Source organism: Hemiscyllium ocellatum, chromosome 28 (genome assembly GCF_020745735.1).
Source record: "Hemiscyllium ocellatum isolate sHemOce1 chromosome 28, sHemOce1.pat.X.cur, whole genome shotgun sequence".
NCBI classification, from domain to species: domain Eukaryota; kingdom Metazoa; phylum Chordata; class Chondrichthyes; order Orectolobiformes; family Hemiscylliidae; genus Hemiscyllium; species Hemiscyllium ocellatum.
Window position 1 is genome coordinate 23,942,287 of NC_083428.1, and position 22,731 is coordinate 23,965,017.

At 36.9% G+C, this 22,731-nt stretch overlaps 1 protein-coding gene across 1 annotated transcript in view; it reads right to left on the reverse strand.

Annotated features, from left to right (window-relative positions):
• The window catches only part of unc13a (unc-13 homolog A (C. elegans)), a 299,453-nt gene that overhangs the window by 244,372 nt on the left and 32,350 nt on the right, over positions 1-22,731 (reverse strand). The window contains exons 3-7 of the mRNA XM_060846583.1: positions 20,744-20,861; positions 18,474-18,597; positions 13,190-13,263; positions 11,949-12,000; positions 1,128-1,163 (exon numbers count right to left, since the gene is read on the reverse strand). Coding sequence (XP_060702566.1) covers positions 1,128-1,163; positions 11,949-12,000; positions 13,190-13,263; positions 18,474-18,597; positions 20,744-20,861 — 404 coding nt within the window. The remainder of the gene's footprint in view (positions 1-1,127; positions 1,164-11,948; positions 12,001-13,189; positions 13,264-18,473; positions 18,598-20,743; positions 20,862-22,731) is intronic.

Here is a 22,731-nt window from a genome sequence, read left to right on the forward strand (position 1 = left end):
TCAAAAAAAGGAGGGGAAAGTAATTATTCAAAGTCATTCCTACACATTTTATAACAGTGACTCATTGAAAGGTAGACTTCTGCTAAAGTTAACATGAACGCTGCCTGGAGGCAAATCAGAGAAGGGATGTAAAATATTTTCCATATTTCATACCTAAATAATACAACCTACTAAGTATGTAGGGTTATCAAACCCACTTGTTTCTTTTTCACTGATCTGGTGGTCAATTCAACCTCCTGCTAAATCAACATTGTCTTAAACCTGCATTGATTCAAATTGAGACTACATTGGCCACTTAGTTGCGCAGCACCACAGAAGACTAAACTAAGACGTCTACAAAACAATTACTCATAACAAGATTTAACAGTCAAAAATGACCTTCACAATTTTTAATCTAACTCTTGGAAAAAGGAAGTGCTTCAGAGGTAAAGTGCAATCAAGAGACCATTTTATTATCTGTGTCAATTTACATTTTAAAAAGTACAAATTTGCTTATACAATGTCTGCAAAGCTTTCCATATTATCTGGGTAAAGTACTGTTTTTGCAATAAGAAACAAGTCTAACTCCTTACTGTTAATGATCAGTAAATACAAAAATAAAAAATTATCCACCAGACTACACACATCAAATTTACTTTGCTTTGAAATGAAGGCACAATGAATTACCTGCTAAAGACCAGTTTGTGAACAGTGTTTTGTGTTTGCAGTGCCATTACCAAAAGAATATCAGGTAATGGATCTGATAAAAATGGTATGCAGTATTTTAATTAATAGAACAATTTTGCTTAACAGGAAAAGGAAATGTTAAGCTTGTGACAAGTTAATAGAGTAGTTATAATATTTTGGCTTCCAACTACCTTTTTAGTTATTAAATTTCATTGAAGATAAATTCATATAATTTTAATGTATGCTTATTAGTTATCAGCATTAACATAGAAATAAATGCCCTTTTCTTGGTAAACACATAATCTGGTCCATTGACCTCATATTGTAAAAGCTGTAGGCCTGTTGTATAATTGATATCACTGACCCAGTGCATCCCATCATCCAGCCTAAATATTTGACTGAATCTGTAGGCTAATAGAACAGTAAATCTGGAGTCAGCCAGAAGCAAAATCATTACATACTTTGTTGGTCTCCCCAGCCGAAATAGCTCCAGTTGCCTGTGGGGTAGCAAAGGATAGCAAAGAATTAAAAGAAACTACATTGTAATGATGGAACTAAACAATAATTAAAGCAAGCAAACTAGAAGTTCCTCTGAATATTTACTCAGCACTAAAAAGAAAAACACTTTTAAAAATCCAGAATGCTTTTAACTCTGTAAGGGAGTTGTTTTGTTGTATGCTGTTAATGTGCTTTGAATGTCTCGTTTAAATTGAAATATTAAGTGACATGATATACACATAATTGCAATTATTTTGCTAATATATTAAAGATCGTACAGCACAGGTTTAGTGTTAACAGAAACACAAGAATAGCAAGTGTTAAACAAATGAATTTTGATGCAAGAAAAAAGTGTTGTTAATGAAGGAATTTCCCAGATTTTGTCCAATGCTTAAATTGCATAACAACTGAGATGGGTACAGATGGAAGAGAAGAGATTACCAGTGGATTGATTGCACAAACAACCTGCATAATGTGGATATAGTTTCAACCAAATGAACTAGTTGCCCTTTTCCTGTCCTGTTTCTTCATGTTATTATGTGCAAATATTTGTTCACTTGTTACCTATAGTTGCACTACCCACAGATGCAGTACTTCCTACTTCATAGTGGCATTGAGAACAACAATAACAAACAGCAGCTTACAACATGCCTTTTAAGATATTCCAAGTTTGAACTAAAGCAGTATACACCAGGGTAAAACACAAAAATATTGGTGAGGACCAACAAGTTCAAATGTCAACAAAGAGGAAGAAATATTTGTCTAATATTTCAGCTTCAGGCCACTCTCAGATGCCAAGTTCCAGGATTGAGATCATTCATTGTGTATACAAAAGAATACTGATTTCTGAATATCAATGCTATATTTGTGCAGCAGACTCTTACATGAAACTGCAGTTCATGCTGGAGTGTATAATGCCTCCACATTCTACTGATGCCAATAATCACAACTGGGGATGTCATAACTAATAGCAGAGGGATTTCAAGCTTTGAGATAAGGGAGTTTGGATTCACAAGCTTTAATAATCTCAAAACAACACAAGAGTGCATTCCCATATAGAGAACATGCTGAGTAAATGTCCAGCAGCAGGGCCGTGGCAAGGGGAGAACCATCTTAGAGCAACTCTACAAAATTTGTACACCACCTTACCCACTCAAATTACTTACCTGCAGCACTAAAAAAGTCAGGACCAGGCAGCCACCATAGTACAAGACGTGCCACCAATAACTGCATCTTATGACTGAGAAGATACAAATAGTTATCCCATCCCAGGGATATTCACAAGTTTGTCAAGTCATTTATTTCTCTTTATAGCAAACCATTAGATTAGGGGTATAAGAACAAAATCTGTGCATACAGTTATCAAGAAAACACTGAAGTGTGCATTGGATTTGGGCATATTGTAGACAGATATTTTGTACCAGAAACTTATTTCTGTATCTTCAAATACAAGTATGATGGTTGTGGTGAGTCAAAGTGTCACATGTGTTCAGTGCATCAAATCTTTGGGAAATTGATACAGTCACAGCTGAGAACTTCCTTTTTTAGATCTGGATTGTCAAAGATATTGTCCACATTGTCTATATTGACCAATCTATGCCTCTCCAACCACCTCTCTCTAGCTTATGGACCCAGTCATCAACTTACAAGTGAATGAAAGTGAAGAGGTCTGCTAGATCCAGCTCCTCCAATCATAGTCCATTCTTCTCCAACATTTACTGCTGATATTGCTTACTATTAAGCAATAACTGGAAAGAACATTGTGAACGATTGAATGCTATCAGTGCAAAAGTGAGTGGCTACATTTTGAGAGCGAGAGAGATAAAGACAGAGAGGGGGTGCTTGTGACAGTGTGCATGCATGAGAACGAGAATGAGTAAGAATGACAGCAACAGTGACCAAGTGTAAGCAAGAGCACAAACATGAGAGCAGGAGAAAGAGCACAGGTGTGAGTGAACAGAAGCAAGAAAGCGAAAGTGAGCACGTGTAAGTACAAGCATGTATGAGAGCAAGAGCATGATTTTAAAGAGTCCTAAGTCCAATTTGAACACGTGCTATAAAATTGGTGGACAGAATGGCAAGGAAGGTTGCCATTTAGGTGGATACAACAGATCTTCCAACAAGATGATAGATCATTGCTTATGTGCATGCTGGAATTGTGTGCCGGGATCATGCAGACATTCTGATACAGCTGATTCTGAAATAATTACCTGAGAAGTTGAAACTTTTGATGCCAATTACCCAACATCTGGAACCCTCTAAAAGATTCCCAACTCTGAGTTGGAGTTGGAGGAATCTGACTGACTCATCAGGGCAGCCTGGGGCTCAGTGGTTAGCACTGCTGACTCACAGCACCAGGGACCCGGGTTCAATTCCAGCCTCGGGCAACTGCCTGTGCGGAGTTTGCACATTCTCCCCATGTCTGCGTGGGTTTCCTTCAGGTGCTCCGGTTTCCTCCCACAATCCAAAGATGTGTAGGTTAGGTAGATTGGCCATGCTAAATTGCCCATAGTGTTAGGTGCATTAGTCAAAGGGAAATGGGTCTGGGTGGGTTACTCTTCAAAGTGTTCATGTGGACTGGTTAGGCTGAAGGGCCTGTTTCCACACTGTAGGGAATCTAATCTAATTATCTCAATTGGCAAGAAAGCTAAAAGAATTGAAACCTACTCTGACAAATCACCACTAACCGCCCCAACCTCCTTCTTCTGAGAAGGACACCCAATGACCCCCATTGCCCAGCCCGTTAATGCCCCGACAAACATCCAACACTTCTTCCCTATCCTTTCCCAATTTAACTCAACTCCCAAATCCCATTAACATGACCCATCCTGCAGCCCACAACCTACTCAGGCCATCACCCACTTATTTAGCTTCCTGTTTCCACTTACATGGCATCCTCACTCTGACAACTACTGTAAAATGAGTGGGAAATGCAAAAAAAACTTAGAACCTTAAAACAATGGAATATAGCAACAACTGCCAGAAAAGAAGATGTGGTGTCATCACCAACTATGTGGATTGCTGAATTTGATTGTTTCAGCTGAAAAAATCCCAATGCAAGTAGCTGGTCTGGAAATAGACTGTGTGACACCGATGCAGAAGTAGGCCATTCGGATCATCAAGTCAGTTCTGCCATTCACTGAAATCATGGCTGATCTGATAATCCTGAACTTCATGCTGCTTCCCTTTGCCTATGACACTTGACTCCCTAATTGGTTAGAAATCAATTTCAGTTTCAAACATACTTAAAATTCCAGTCTTTACAGCCCTATGCAGTAAACAAATTACACAGAGTTACTACGCTCAGAAGACCTCCTGCTGATTTGTGTCTTAAGTGAGTGACATATATGCTCTCTGATCCTAGACTCTCCCATAAAAGGATACAATCTCCCTGCATCTACAGTCTCCTAAGGATCTTGTACACTTCAATCAGATTTCTCATTCTCCTAAATGCCAATGATTATAAGCTTGATCTACTCAACTTCTCTTCATAAGAAAATCCCTCTATACCTGCAATAAATCCAGTGAACCTTCTCTGGTGTGCCTCCAATGTCGGTATATCTTTCCTTAGATATGAGAACCAAAACTGTTCACAATATTCCACAGGTGGTCTGATCAGTATTTTGTATAGTTTTAGCAAGAACTTCCTGTTTTTTATTGCTGCATTCCCTTTACAATAATGGGCAACTTCAATTTGTATTTCCAACTACCTGCTGAACTTGGACACTTAGCTTTTTGTGATTCATGGACTAGGATTCCCAAAACCCTCTGTGCTGCAGATTTCTGCAGTCTTTCCCTATTTAAATTATATTCAGCTCGTCTTTTCTTCCTGTCAAAGTGCAAAACTTCATATTTTGCTCTGTGTTTTGTCATGTTTTTGCCACTCACCTGAACTGTCTGTATCTCCCTTTAGACTCCTTGTTTCATCCTGGTTTCTTACCTTCCCATCTATTTTTGTGCCATCTGCACACTTGGTAATAGTACATTTGTTTTTGTCATTGCCATTCCGGAAAACTTCCCTTCATCATCAACTCCCTGTCTTCTATTAGTTAGCCAATCCTCTATCCATGCTAATATACTACACCCAACATTATGGGCTCTCATCTTAAGTAGCTTTGTGTGTGTAATCTTATTAAATGCCTTTTGGAAATCTAAACGTAGTGCATCTGCTAGTTCTTCTTTATCTATACTGATTCATTGGGGGATTCCAAGCCAGATCAAAAGATTTGGACAGATCTTAGAATCAGATAGTTTTTAAAAGTTTGTATAGATGATTACCTCATGTTTTGTCATTGCTGGAGGGCAGATGCACCTGTTTCTGCTCATTTGCATCAGTCCATTCCATGTTTTACACAACGTGGCTAACCGTTTTGCTAGAGTGGCTCCTATTCAAAAGTTTAGACCAAATGCTTGGATTTTACAGAATGTCATATTAATATAATATAGTAGACCCTGTGCAAAGATGATCAAGGATCAATTTATAGTTGTAGGTCAATTTTAAACATTTTTATTGTGTCATACTAATCTACAAACGATAAGTGGTTACAGGTTAATGACGGAGTCTCCTGGTAAGTTACATTCAAGACTACATTCCCTCGGGACTAAAACATGTACAGTTACTAATGTGTGCTTGATGAAATAAAATCTAAAAATTTACTTCATTGACTTGATATTAAGTCTAGTCAAGAAAATAGCATTTCCTTTTGTTACAATAAGAAATGCTGCATGGATGACAGATTTTTTTAAAAAACCTTTTATAGTTTTTATCTTCCATAAAGAATATGTCCCTTGTATTATTACTATTTACTTGCATCTCAGGCAGAGCTTGGAATAGGTTTTTAAAAAGCTCTCAAAAACATATTTATCTCGTGTTTTTGACTTGGGGGAATCACAATGTTTTAGGCGCAGCTAGGATAATAAAGTTCTCAAAATGCAAAACAATTCCAGTGTATATCACAAGCATATTGGGCTGATTGCATGCAGTTGTCTTGATTAATTGCTAGTTATAAAAAAACCTAGTCATGCAATTGGAGTGATATTTTACTTTTAAGTTTAATGACACATCTGATGGTTTCCAAGGCATCTCAAAACAAGAACAAGTCAATTCAGGGATAATTAAATTTCATTAAAGTACCACAATAAATACTGGGTTCTCATGCAGCCACAGTATATATGTTGGTGATTAAGTTTCTGGTTAATGGCTAACCTATAGGACATTGCTAGTGGCATATTTAGTGATGGTAATGCTGTTGAATGCCAGGGAACTTATTAAAACTGTTCTTTGAGGTGGCAACATCAGTCAAATGCTACCTTGATGTCGATGGCGATCATTCTGATCTCACCATCAAAATTCAACTCTTTGTCCATGTTTGGACCAAGGCTGTAGCTATGTCTGAAGCCAAGTGTTTCCTGGTGGAACCCCAATAGACAACATTTAACAAATGATTAGCACTTAAATGTTACTTGCTAACACTGTTAAAGGTACCTTTCATTAATATACTGGTTATTAAGAGTAGGCTGATGGGCAGTAATTGGTCAACTCAAACTTTGTTTTGTGTTTTTGTGGGATTGTCACACTAGGCTAAATTTCCAATTTGCTGAATAGATGTCAGTGTTAAATCTGTTAGAACAACTGGCAGGAGATGCACCTAGTTTTGAAGCACAAATATTCAGCACTAGCCAGGACTTATTCCCTCTGCTATATCCGATGTACTCAGCCAGTTCTTAGTACTATGTGGAACGGCTTGAGCTGGCTGAAGATTGGAATTGTGATAATGACTATTTCAGAAGAAAGGCAAGATCACTTCACACATTCAGTAATGCTGGCTGATTACAGTTGCAAATAATTTAGCCTCATCTTTTCTATCAATGTGCTGTGCTCCCCCATCATTTAGGATGCAGAAGTCAGCACCTTCTCCTGTTTACGTCCTCACCATCACATAGATGTGGGACGCTTGCAGAGCTTTGATTAGATCTATTGATTGTGTGATTGTTTACCTAGACCCATAGTATGCTCCATCCATTGGTTAGCATCCTTGTAGTTCTTGTGTTCTAGTCTTACTAGGTTAGTACTTTATTTCTAACTATATCTGATGTTGCTTCAGGCATGATGTCCTGGCTTAATAGTAATGGTAGACTGACGGATGTGCCAGGGCATGAGGTTATGAATTGTAGTGGAATTTCAGTTCTGCTGCAGCTGATGGTCCAAAGCACTTACATAGATGTGCAACTTTAAACTGATCTATTTTAAATCTATAGAATTTTGGACATTTGTAGTGCTACACATCTGGAGTGTGATGATGAAACTTTATTACTACAAGAACTCTGCAGCAATCACTCCTAAAAATATGGTCACAGACAGTTGCATCTGTGACAAGTGGGTGGGAAAGGATAATGTCGGGTAGACTTTTCCTCATGCAGGTTTTCGCACTATTTACAAGCTCAATCTGGTATGTCCTCAGGACTCATCATTGTGCTGCTCCTGAGACACTCTGGACACAGACATTGAAGCTCTAACCGAGTGTCCATTTTGTGCTCTTGCTAACTGTGGTGCTTCCTTCCAAGTCGAACCGAGAGGATCACAACCAGATATCATTGTAATAGAATGCTTATTATTTTGCATTATTGTATGAACTTTTTCAAGTACAAATCAAATTCTGTGAATTCAGTCTTATGGCTGTTCTGCATTCATCTTGCTTTGAATTAAATAAAGCAGCTAAATGATTTGTAACTAGCCTTATCACATCAAGTGTTTATTTACTACAATTTGAAGCGTTTGACCAGGTACAAGTATAATAGGAACAAATTCTGGGTCAAGTCACAAGGAGATAGTAAAATTAGACTCCCATATAAACATATAAAAAGCAGTCAGTTTGGAAAGGTGTTCTAGGCAAAAGCAAATACTGCAGATACTGGAGATTAGAGCCAAGAGTGTGGTACTGGAAAAGCACAGCAGGTTAGGCAGCATCCAAGGAGGAGGAAAATCGATGTTTCAGGTAAAAGCCGTTCGTCAGGAATGGAAAGGTATTCTGCCTGTTTATGTAAGTTGCTATTGTACTTGAGAAGGTATTTATAAATATTAAGTTAAAAAGTTGTAATCTACATTGCTTTCATATCGTGATCTGTTTGCAGTTGTTGTCATTTGTCTTGTAATATGATCCACTGAATCCAATGATGTGGACTGCAATTTTAAATAATAACTAACATCAGCAGATGAATAAACAATTTAAAACCTATAAAGTAAAAAGATGTGGCCTACACAACAGTGAATCCAAAAGAGAAAAAGAATGCATCTATTAAATCAAGTTAGTACGAGATAACTTCAAATTTGTCTTTATTCCATTATATAAGCCTCATCTTTCACAATCAGCTTCATGTGACAACCCTAGCGCAGTTTTATTACTAACATCCAAATACAATAAGCGTAGTTCTACTAATTATCTACACTTCCTTCATACTTGATTAGATTAGATTTTCTACAGTGTGGAAACAGGCCCTTTGGCCCAACAAGTCCAAACCAAACCTCCAAAGAGTAACCCACCCAGACCCATTTCCCTCTGACCAATGCACTTAACACTATGGGCAATTTGGCATGGCCAATTCACCTGGCCTGCACATCTTTGGACTATGGGAGGAAATCAGAGCACCAGAGGAAACCCGCGCAGACACAAGGAGAACGTGCAAACTCCAGACAGATAGTCGCCCACAGCTGGAATCGAACCTAGGACCCTGGTGCTGTGGGCAGCAGTGCTAACCACTGAGCCACCGTGCCACCCATAACTTGCTGTTCAAGATACTCCAAAGACACAACCTTGACTCAAACTGCTCCAATATACATACTGTTTCTCAGAAGCATTAGGAACAGGACCAGGTTGCAGACATTTGGTGACAACAAACAGCTCTACCTCAACACCACTTCTATCAAATCATCAAATTCCCCCATGTTAACAAAATATCAGATCTTGGATATAGCACATCTTGCAGATCATTGGGAAGACAAAGTTCACCACCCTTTGGCTCCCTCCATAAACTCCAGTTCGTTACTTCTAACTATTAGCCTGCTTAATTACTCTTCCATTTATGATTTTGGCTACATACTGGATCCTAAGCTCAGTTTTAAAAGTCACATCTCTTCCCTCAATGAAAATACTTACTTCCACCACTGCAACACTACCTGTTTTCTCTCCCATATCTCCGTTCTTCTGTTGAAATTTTTGCAGGTGCATCATCATCTCCAAAATGAATCATATCATTATTCTTCTTGCTTAACATTGTCAATCTATTAAATATTAGCTTGTGCAAGCTTTTTCCCTTACAGTTCTATGTTACCAAGTAGTCCCCATTACCTTTCCTTAGCTAATTCACACTGGCTTCCATTCACCCAGCACATGATATTTAAAATCCCCATCTGTAAATCTTTTGATCTCGGTCAACCAGATCTTTCAAGTCCTACACTCTGGAGTTTTGTCTCCCCATCTCCTCATTTTGTCCCTTCACCAGATAATTTTTAAAAATGTATTAATTCTTCAATATACCCCTTGTAGTTTTGCATGTTTCTGGCTCTATATCCATTTTCTTACACCTACTTGTAAAGCAGTTCTTTACATTAAAGGCTGCTATTGTACAAATACAATCATTATACTAGTCAAAATGGGATATTTCTGATAAACACTTCACTTTCCTTCCTGTCCCATCTAAATATCAGATTTGTTTTTTACAAATAAGGCAGAAAGTTGCAACACGAAGGGATTGGAGGTACTTGTGCACAAAACATAAAGCTAACATGCAGGTGTGACAGATAATCAGGAAAGTTAATGGAATGTTAGCCCTTATTTCAAGTGAATTGAAGTATAAGAGTAGGAACTCTTAGTGCAACTGTACAAGGTGCTGGTGAGACTACATCTGGAGCACTATGAGCAGTTTTGATCCCCATATTTAAAGAAAGATATAATTTCATTGAAGACAGTTTATAAAAGGTTCATTTCATGGATCCCCAGTATGTAGGAATTATCGAGAGCAAAATCTAAGCAGATTGGACTCTGCTCACTTTTCCAAACTCCATTGAGAAGTGACCTCATTGAAACATGTAGTATTCTTAATGGGCTCAACAAGGTAAATACTGAGAGAATGGTTCCCTCATGAGAGAATCTAGGACCAGAGGGCATGGTCTCAGAATAAAGGACTGTAAATTTAAGACTAAGATAAGGAATTTCTTCTCAAATGGATGAGTGTCTTTGGAGCTTCATGCAACAGTGCACTGTTGGGGCAGAGTCCTTGTGTATAATTAAGGCTCGGATAGATAGGTTCTTGATTTCATTTGGAATGCCCTGTTAAAACCAGCACAGAATAGTTAAAACTCCTAAACATTAATTTTATGATGCCAATTAAAGTGTTATCCTGCAAGTGATTCCTTGTCACAGGGCTATTAACTAGAAAGATTTTGGAGAACTGCATTTAGAACTCAATTCTGAAGTTATAAATGGTTAAATCTCTTCTTGAAAGACATTCAATAATGTATTTATATCAATAAGACCATAAGAAATAGGAACAGGAGTAGGCTATTCCACCCATAAGTTTGCTCCTCTATTTCAGTAGGATCTTGGCTGATTTGACATTTCTCACATTCACTTTTCTGCCTTTTCCTTCTAGCCCTTGATTCATGTACTGATTCAGAATGCGTTCTGAAGAAGGGTCACTGAATCCAAAACTTTAACTCTGTTTTATCTCCACCAGGCCTATTGAAATTTTCCAACAATTTCTGAATTGTTCTTGTTTTTGTCACAGCGGGACACACAATTGCATTGTAAATTATCACAGAATCCCAAAATTAGTGGGCGGCACAGTGGCACAGTGGTTAGCACTGCTGCCTCACAGCGCCAGAGACCTGGTTCAATTTCTGCCTCAGGCGACTCTCTGTGTGGAGTTTGCACATTCTCCCCGTGTCTGCGTGGGTTTCCTCCGGGTGCTCCGGTTTCCTCCCACAATCCAAAAACATGCAGGTTAGGTGAATTGGCCGTGCTAAATTGCCCGTAGCGTTGGGTGAAGGGGTAAATATAGGGGAATGGGTCTGGGTGGGTTGCGTTTCGGCAGGTCGGTGTAGACTTGTTGGGCTGAAGGGCCTGCTTCCACATTGTAAGTAATCTAAGTAAGTAATCTAAGATAAAGCAGTCATTCTGCCCACATCAGCTCATTAAATGAGCATCATTACCTTCTTTTTCTCAACATATCAGAATGTAGCCATTGTACTACTAGATTTTTACAGGGTCCTTTAAAGTATTAGTATCATGTGTGATTGCTTACGTGTCTACATATTAATCAGGATATTTTTACAAACTTATTAATAGTGAATCAGGCTATTAAGATCCCAAGTTACTTGGCACTAGATCATTATATGTGTTATATCAATGGTAGGATAAGAAATTATTTATTAAATTAAATTAAATTAAATAATAAATCACAAACTGGCACTGTTCAATCACTGTAAATCCAGTGGTCCTAACAGTCAATTATGGTAGTGTCAATTAGTTCTCAAGTAATTCAATGGCCTTAGAATAAATAAACAACTTATTCATAATTATTTTGATTATTAATTAGTACAGAGTAATTAGAAGTCCTATATTAATTAGTTATTGTATTACATGCATACATACATCAATCATAACTAAACAACACATTTTGATTTTAATGAAGTAGAGTGCAGAATTCTCTTAGCTAAAATTATTCATATTTTTTCTGTAAATGAATAGCTAGACTTTCAAATATCTTTGACATTCAGATATACTTACAACATTGTGAACCTGGAACAGCTAAAGGCCTCTCCTCTTCTTGGAAAACAAACTAATTTTAAAGAAGATTGTATAATCAAACCTCAATATTACACATACATCAACTTAACAGCAGTAAAGCATTGAACACTTGAAGGTCTTCCATAATATGCCACATTCTGTAATGGCTCAGGGCATTCAGCATAAAATGGCCGTCAGCCATACATAGCCCACATTTTGTGGTAATCGACTAGGCAACATTACAGTCATTACAGTGACTGGTCTTCATCTTGCTGACAGCTGGCCAAAAAATTTGCAGGCTTTTGAGGAGAAATTTGCTCCAATTACATATCCGGTTGATTGTGGGGCCCTCAGTTGTGATGAGAGAACAGGACAAGGTTTTTCAACCCAAGAGATTGATGCATTGTTACTGTGATTCATAGAATCACAATCATGAAGCATGAATACGAAATATGAATTAGAGTAAATTATGCACAAAACAAATTAAAAATTGGGAAATACAGAAAACAGACTTTTTAAAATAAAAAGCATGAAGTAACTTCTGAAGAATCAAGTGCTCACAAATGTAAAATTATATTTCCAAAGTCAGCTAGGTTGTTTGGCAGTAATTAGCTCAGTTAAAAATTTACTTACTTCAGCAAACACTAGCCCTACTTTGTTGGATATTTGGTAGAAAATTCAAGGAAAAGTACTCCGGCATCATGCATTGAATTTATTTCAATGTTCAACTATCAAGGGGGATCTGTTATAGCACAGACTCTGCACTTATGTACTGCTGGACAATTTAGTCTATTGTCAACACTGATTGGCAATAGAAATAATGGTGTGGTAATGTCTTGTAACAGAATGACATAACAGTTCAAACCAAAGGAGGAACATTTTTTCTTGAACCTTCAAAGTCATGTCAAGAATGTAATGTCAAGGATTAGGGTTGCCAAAATGATAAAATATTGTTTGTTCTTGAAATATAAAATAATTTTTAAAATTCTGCCATACAGTTTTAAAAGTCCAAATTGGAGAACACTATTCAAACCAAAAACTTAAACTTGATCACCTGTATACTGATTATGAATCTGCCTGTCATGCTGGGTATGTGTTTAAAGAAACATCTAAATTTCTAATATCCCAAACTTTGCCCAATTTATTTGCACAGAGGAGTTCTATAGCATGAGTTTCAAGTGAATAATAATGCATATAATGATCATATCTGTAATTTCAACTGCACTATATTTAACACTTACATCATCATGATCCCTCATTGCATTCAGTTGTTCCAATTTTTTGGCCCAATAACGTGCCTCCTCTTCGGGGATATCTGCAATGGAAAGTACAAACTTTCAAGTATATTTGAAGAAATTGTTCTTTGTAAATCTCGAGAATAATTCAAAATAATTCAACAAAGTTAAATACTGCTATTAGCTGTTGAAATACAATGTAAAAAGTGAATTAAAATTCAACTCTTATTAAAATCTGATAATTAGACCAGATATGGTCAAATCATATCATGACAACTCAATAATTTCATTGTACTCAGTACAGAGTTTTAAGCTCAACGCTGGCTATGAAGAAAACATTTTGTTTTTTCCCCATGAACTTATGGTAATAGGTTCAATTCTTCATTTGACTATTTTATCCATCAGTATTTCTGAAGTGCTTGGGTGATTCTCCAAAACGGTTGCAATTCTTTGAGATGCATTTCATTTGTTTTTGTTACCTAAATTTTGTACTAAGTTCAGAAGTTTTGTATGGAGTACAAATGCTATTTTATATAGATCATGAACTTTGTTTTAAATTGTAAAATTATTAGTAGAAACAAGCCCAGTTCAAGCTTAGCATTCAAGTTCTGCTAATTTTTCCATCAATTTTTTTCAAACACAATGTAGCAAAGTGATCATATTTGTAATTTCAGGTAGGGCTGCTGCTGGAATTCGACAGAGTAGACCAAGAATTGGCACAAAATGCTCAGATAAAACACTGTAATGTTGGACTTGGAACTGAGACAATGGATGTGTGTAGAGGTTTTGTTTCAAAGATGTTACATAAGATGGGGTGTGCAGAAATGACACGAGGAGAGGCTATGGCATAGTGATAATGTCACTGAACTGGTAATCCAGAGGCCCAAGCTAATGGTCTGGGGATAGGGGTTCAAACCCCAGCATGGTAGCCAGTAGAATTTAAATCTGATTAATAAACCGCAACTTTAAAAAAAAGTCATGTAATTATTGTTATAAAATTTCGTTTGCCTTTCCCCAGGGAAGATCTTTTGCCATCCTTCTTTAATTTGATGAGGTTTCTTAAAATGGCCTGACTAGCCACACAGTTGTATCAAACCACTACAAAATCTAAAAGGAATGAATGCACCATCTGACATCAACCTAGATACCAGCAGCCATATGTGCCAAAATTGGGAGAGCTGTTCCACAGACCAGTTAAGCCTATCTTCATCATAGTCAATGTATCATATTTAACCGACCATGGCCACAACTCCACCACCACCACCCAGCCCTGTACATCCTATCCACTGGCAGAACAGAACCACCAGATGTGGCAGCACTGACAGATACAACTGGAAATGGGTTGCCCTGGATGTTTTCAAATATCAACTCTTGAAGTCTCTTGACATCAGGTTAAATATCAATAAGGAACCTCCTGATTAGTACTACAGATCATGCCCACCTCAGTTCATGAACCATACTGCATGTTGAATACCATTTTGAAGTAGCATTTAGGGTGCCATGGGCACAGAATGTATTCTGGATGATGGACTTTAATGTCAATTATTAAAATTATCAAAGCTCAGTAGCACCACTACTCTAACTGGCTGAGTACTAAAGGATGTGTTGATGAGATTAGATCTGTAACACGTGCTGAAGGAACTAAGAAAGAAAAACCTACATAACTTATACCTAACCTAACTATGGAAGATGTACTTGTCTAGTACATTATTGGTCAAATAGCATATGCTCCTTGTGGAAATGAAATGCTGTCTTTGTGTTGCGTGGCATTACCACCATACTAAACAGGACAGTTTTGAACAGTTCGAGTGACTCAAAACTGAGCCTTGAGGCACTGTGGACTATCAGCTGCAATGGAATTTTATTCAACCACAATCTGTAACTTCATAGCCTGGCATATCCCCCTCCTTGATCATCACTATCAAGCCAGGGCATCAACTGGTTTGGAAGAGCATTTCAAGAGCAGTACCAGACATTTACAAATGAGGGGTCAACCTGGTAATACTACATCACAGGACCTCTTGCATGCCAAAAGGTAAAAGTAGTGAGACGTAGGCAGCGCCAAGTAGATCACAACCAATAAGTCAAATGTAAGTTCTACCATCCTGTTACATACATTAGTGAATGACGGAGGACAATTAAAGAACTATCAGGAGAATGAAGTTTCACAAATATCCCCATTCCTAATGATGGTGGAACTCTGCACATCAGTGCATGAGACAAGGCTGAAGCACTTATATCACTTTTCAGATCAAATTGCTAATACTATATGGATCATACACTGAACAAACAGCTGAAGACACTGGATACTGCAAAGGCTATGAACTTTGACAACATTCTAACAATAGTACTGAACACTTGAGCTCCAAACTGGCATGGATCATACCAACTGTTCCAGAACAGCTATAACACTGGCATCCGCCCAGCAAGATGGACAATTGTCAGGTTTCACCCATCCACAAAAAGCTCGGTTAATTAACAGCATATCAGTGTATTCTTGATCAACAGCAAAGTAATTCGGGCGAGGGTGGGGAACAATAAATAGTGCTATCAGGTGGCATTTGTTCTAATATAACCTGCACATTGATGTTCGGCTTAGAATTCACCAAGGCCTTGCTGTCTGCACAAAAACAAAAATCAGGCTCCAAAGTTGGTTTCAATAATAACTGTGTAATGACAACAGATAATTACATCTGGGTGATAAATCTTGTTTGAAACCCAATTATCACTTCTCTTCCACAACACATACCCATTTTCCCCACAATCTCCCACCACCAACCAACTACAAAGATGGTATTGTCAGCTTCAAAATGATTCTAAATTTACTGTTTTCACATACCTTTACCATGTTTGATCTTCAGATTAGTTTCCAAAAGTTTTCTTTTGATGAGCAGTTAATGAAATAAGATTTCTTTTTATACCTCTTTAAATTCACTTACTTATGGTTAGTAAATGATCAAGAATTGCAAATGACAATTAAGCCAACCAAATTAAATGGAGAACAATCGTGTCTTCCTGTATTTGCTATTCTGTGGAGTGCCTGTAATGTCCAAACCACATACCTGATTTGTAGTGTAGTTGAAATGTGAAAATTGGTCAGTCATCTTTTTTGCAAAATGTGTTCCATGTGCAAATTGCATTACAAGAATGTTATTCCATTGTGAAAAGTGGTGTTTCAGTTTGAACGCTGACCAATTGACTTCCCCACCCTCTACCACCCGCCAACCCATAAAAGTATAGATGTCCAGGTTGGATTATTGACTGAACAGCTGTAATGCATTAGTCCCAAACAACAGCTATATTTCACAATGACAATATTTTCTTGCTTTTTCTCCCCCTCGATGAGTGAAAAGATTGAGTATTTATGTATAATGTAGAAAATTTTGCAACTACGTAAAAAGGTATCGATGATAAATTCTGTCCATAATAATCAGTACCTTCAGTGAAGTTTAATTATGATTATGCATGCATTATACTCATCAGCAGAACTTAATGTAGTGATTTCGTTGACCAATACTTAAATAAACTCTTTAAGTAATTAACTTTACAAGCTCAGAAACAAGTTTGGAAAAAAACGTTATGCAATAAAAGCAATCTGTGACGGTAGTATTAATCTTACAGATAACTGATACCATGTAACGCAATGGATCTCTATTTACACAGGTAAACATGAGGACTCTGCTTCAACTTGTAAAATAACATTCATAACTAAGCAAGGTAACAGAAATAGTAATATTTTTCAACACATTGTTAAAAATTAACGAATTCCTCTACACCTGGACAGAAATGCCCAAAACTATGACTTTTCTCATAGTTCTAACAGCAGCCATTTCTTCTCCCTTCCACCGAAACAGCCCATTTCCAACAGAATTCAGATATTTTTCCACTTCTGATGAAAGGTTCACTACATGCCATTGGTGGATTAGTGGTTAGCATAGTTACCTCACAGCACCAGAGACCCAGGTTCAGTTCCATCGTTGGGCAACTGTCCGTGTGGAGCTTGCACATTCTCCCTGTGTCTGTGTCGGTTTCCTCTCACAGTCTATAAATGTGCAAGTAAGGTGGTTTGGACATGCTAAATTGTCTATATGTGCAGGCTAGATGGATTAGCTGTGGGAAATGCAGGGTTTTTGAATGAGGGAAGGTGAGTCTGGGTGGGATGCTGTTCAGAGGGTTGGTGTCAACTCAGTGGACAGAATGGCCTGCTTCCATTGTGGGGATCGTATGATTCTACTTGTAACATTACTGTTCTTCCCACCATACACACTGTCCTGACTGCTCACAGCTTTTTCTGTTTGGATTTCAGATTGCCAGCATGCACAGTGTTTTGTTTTTGCATTAACTTTCTTTAATTATTGGCAAAACACAATCCTCCCCAGTGTATACATACTAGCTAGATTAATGAATAATGAATGTCAACCCAAAACAGAAACTCAGAACTAAAGGACTTTGGAAACATACCAAACACTTTCTAAAGGCCAGTGCCAATGAACAGGTTCCACAGTATATATTTTCCACCCATCCAGAACACCAATTCTTTTGGTGTCAATCTGTCTGCCTGCACTTATGTTGCTGTAGGGAGCAAGAGCTTTAACGAGTAGAAGTATATGTCAATAGTTCATAGTTGTTTACTTGAGGTTAGAATCTATTTATTTGTCATAAATATAGCTCTCGTTAAACACAGAAACTTGGCTCATGTTTTCTGTGAAGCTGAGTTAATCGGACATGTAAATTGTGGAACTTGCATACTTTGACAAAATTAACTAATGTGACAACTCCAGGAAAGTCAAGCTTAATTTCAAGTGTGCTACCCCAGTGAGGTGTAACACCACCAACTAATATTCTGTATCCTCAGGATGATATTTTCATTGTTAATCATAATCAAACATAGCATAATGCATTGGGTTTAAATTTTATCAATCATAAGTACCAAGGCAGAGCAATTATGGCCATGGAAATATTTTCCTATAGAAGGAAAGTATGTAGGTATAAAGTTGTAGAAGAAACAAACAAATGCAAAGTAGCAGTGAAAGAAATAGTTTGATTCATTCAGTAAAGTTATTAAATGCTTTGAACAGACAGTAAAAGGATGAACGTCATAGTGAGAACAACCAATAGGTTTCACAATTTCAAACAATATGTACTCCAGATAACAAAAGTATTTGCAGAATTTTTATTATTGCTTTAATACATAAACACCACCCTTTGTAGTCATGTGAACACCAATAATTAGAAGTGGACCCTCATAAAACTGGAAGAAAAAAAAATCCAAAGCTCAGTCAAAACCTACCAAGTGGTAACTCAAATCGAGTATCCAACAAAATCCTGTGAAATGTTGGGTCTTTTGTTCCACAGATTTCATTATCTGTCATTATAACCTCTGAGTCGAGAGTCAGCCATTCACCAGGTCCCTCCTTCAAAGAGAAAGAGCAAAGAAAGTGATTGAAAGAGAGAAAGATGAACAAACACAGAAAAGGAAGCTATAGTTTAGTTTTGAATGAATCCAACATACAGTCTTGAAGTTACAGAATGTACTGAGAAAGAAAAGATGTGCCTCTTTTATTGGCTATAGATAGTTGAGTCAGTAACATCCACTTATACTGTTTATGAGTAAGACCACTGATACAACTAACAAAAATACTAAGTGTGCATTCTACCTTTCCAAAAATTGCAGAGCCAATGAAAGAATGTTCAATCTAAATCACAAATATCAGATCATCATCTATGTAAACTCTTTCTCATTAACTCATTATCATAAATTTATCAAAAAATGTAATTGCTCACTTTTTTTTTAAAAAATGGTCCTTTTTTAAAAGGAGCAATATGAATCCCCTACGCAAAAAGAATGATTATTAGGAAGAGAGTGAGCAATAAGAAAAGACAAGAGTAACTTGGGCACTATCAGATAATGATAACTGACAAGGGACATAATACAGATCGCCATGTTAGTACATGAATTGAAAAGATAAACTCGGAAACTACATTAAATAAAGTGGTGACATTAAGATAATTCAAAGTAGTGAAAGGCAAAGCCATCTAATTTCAAGTGGTTCTGCACAAAAGTAGTGTTTAATAAAATAAATAAATACCCAAGTATTATAACAGAAAGCAAAGAACACGGATTACTCTCAATAAAGTAAACAGCTAGATACTAGATTGGGGAAAGTATATAGCCACCAAGAGCAAGGATGCTTCTTCCAATCCCATATTTCACACCTCCCCAGTCCACTCTCAGCAACACCCTCAAAAATAAATTAAGACTCCAGTAACCTACCTAACCACAAAGATTAGGGCAGCAGGTACATGGGAATACAACAACTTTAATTTATTACTACCCTGACTTGGAAAAATGTCACTGTTTGTCTATCACCACTGGGTCAAAACCCTCAAATTCCTTAAGGCATGATTGAATTGTCTTCACCATACAAAGTTATTACAAGCATGTTGTCATTTAAATCATAAATAAAAAGGACATCAAAAGGCTAATCACTTCATTGTGTCCACATCATGAAGAGCTATTCAGCTTCAACCCAACTTCCAATGCTACAAGCCTTGTGCAGAATATAAGGAAAACCATGATTAATCATGAACAAAATAAATTACAAACTCAATAAACATTAATAATGAATGGTCTCATTCACAAACGATAGAATTGCTTGTACATTACTGTACCAAAATTATGTTTATACATTTAATTTCTGTGAAAATTAAACTTCTTTAAAAAATTAAGCTGCTGCTATCATGGTAACATTTAAACAAGAATTTCCCCTATTTGGTAATAATACATGCTGACAGCAAAACAACACTCCATCACTTCTGTCATGCAATTATTTTAAGAATTAACCAATAAACTTATAAAATAGCAGAGAAAGTTTCAGCAACAGCAGAATTCAGCACAATATTTTTAAAATTTCAATACTATTTAGACACCTGGCACAGTGGAAGTGAACGTTGCTTTTCAATATCCCCAGAAGATACACTAAACTAATATTAAAATAAGATACATTATAATGTACAGACGTACCATGTCTACATCAAACAAACAATTATGCTGAATTCCCAGGAAAGACACTGTAACTTGTTAAATGAAAAAAAGGTTAACAGGTGAATGAAATTAGACACTCAACATTTAAGGATCTGATAACACAAGCTCTAAAATATCATCAACAATTGGAGTACTGAAAACCATTGCCATCATAAAGGTCCTTTAATTCAAAAATACACTTACATGTTTAGGCTAATAGAGTGATACTTTAGTTATTGACTATTTTGGAAGCTAGCATTTGCATTTACACTACAACTATAAAATAAGTCCAAGATAACTTCACTTTACATATGCGAAGAAATTATAGAGTCAGTCAGATGTCTGGAACCAGAAGAAGTTAGTTACTTCCTTCAAAGTCTCCATCCAAACCAATTTAAAGCCATAATGTGAATTGCTCAACATTGATACTAAAGTTGCAATGTGAAGTAAAATTGTTTTTTTTAATATTCCATCTTGGTAAATTATCGAAACACACCGTTCAACAATCAAATATTAACTACAAATTCACTGCTTACCTCATTTGACTGTCGTATGCTTCGTAAAGGGATCCATACGGTACCGACCATTGTGTCCCAGATCAATCCTTTGCTCCACACTTCAACAGTTAAACCAAGGTCCAAACGGTTGATTTCACTAAACAATAACAAATAAAGCGGTCACTTGCAACCACTGAAAAATGCATATATACATTATAAAAATAAGAATATTGACTAAAATCCTAGAAGTGAGCTGGCCTGATAAGTCATTGTAACAAAGCTTAGAGAATTAGAGATATACAACACATTTAGTTTTTTTATCATGAACAATAACTTGTTTACTTGATAAATATTAGTACTATTAGGTGAGGATGAGTGAATCACCTCCCCTATTTTTGTCACTTTCAGTTGGCTATAAGGTATGGACCAGACCAAAACCCCTCAAAATATATTAAGAAAATAGTTAGTTCCTAACTGTTTCTTATTTTAAAATGGAAATGCAAGATGTTGCACTCCAGATACAATTTGATTGGTCAAACAACTCAGCTTTAAGTAAAACACACTTGACTTTTACAATGTTGCTAAAATGCAGACAAAATAAAGATAAAAGAAAATTAGCTTAACTGTAACTCGATAAAAATGCTTAACAAATGTATTATTTACTAATTAACTGTTCAATATTGTAATCCCAAAACCACACTCTTGGCAAAGACAAATTCAGTAAAATGAATTGTCTGACATGTAATTGTAGTAACAGAAAGGAAGAAGAATTTTCACATCTACCTTCAAGATCCCAGCAACTGCTGAAAGCTAAAACTAAAAATTCTCATTCTACGGGAGCTTAACTTCACCCATTTAGGCTGCATATAGAGTCACAGAGTCACATAGCACAGAAATAGACCCTTCAGTCCAATTCGACTATGCCAACCACAAATCCTAAATTAATCTAGTCCCATTTGCCAACATTTGGCCCATTTCCTTCTAAATCCTTCCTATTCATAACCCATCCAAATGCCTTTTAAATTTTGTCATTGTTCCAGCCTCTACCATTTCCTCTAGCTGTTCATTCTACACATGCACCACCTTCTGAGTGAAAAAGTTGCCCCAACGTCCTTTTTAAATCTTTCCCCTCTCACCTTAAACCCATGCCCCTCTCATTTTGGACGCTCTCCCCCAATCTCACCCCCAATCCCAGGAAAATTACCTTGTCTATTCACTCTATCCATGCCCCTCATGATTTTATAAACCTTCTACTGTTCCAATTTGTAAAGACAACCCAAGATCTCACAAGCTGTTTATTTTATTGGCTTTGAGCAGACCGCTCAGCACCTGAATCGACCTGTCTTCATAAAATCAACCAAGACAAAAAATACACCTCTCAAAACCAAAGTATCGTCACAATAAAAATGTTGATTACTTTTAGCTCGCAGCTATAACATACAAATTAAAACTTAGTTTGCTAGTTCAAAAATAAAGTCACTATTACAAGGTTTTCTTGAGTGAAAGAAAAAGCACATGCTAAATCCAAGAAAAATAAATTACAGCATCAAACACACATTCAGGCATAATGTTTAAAAAAGGAGAGCACATGTGGTACAGAAAGGAAGATCAGAATATACAGTTTAGGTCCTTAGAGACTTAGAGGTGCTCAATTTAACCCAAGACCAGTTATTTATTTAATAAAAGCAAATTACTGCGGATGCTGGAATCTGAAACCAAAAGAGAAAATGCTGGAAAATCTCAGCAGGTCTGGCAGCATCTGTAAGGAGAGAAAAGAGCTGACGTTTCAAGTCTAACTGACCCTTTGTCAAAGCTAAAAAAAAGGGGAAAAATAAGGAGGTATTTATACGAGGCTGAGAGAAGGTGAGTCATGGCTTCAGAAGCAAAAGTAGCAATAAAAAGATGATAATGACAGTGCATAGAGAGATTATAGGGAGATTAGGAGCTGTGAATGACCAAGGCTGAAGCCAGTGCTGTGTGACAAAATATGTGGGGGATGGGGGGGGGAAGAGGAGGGGTGAAGCAGA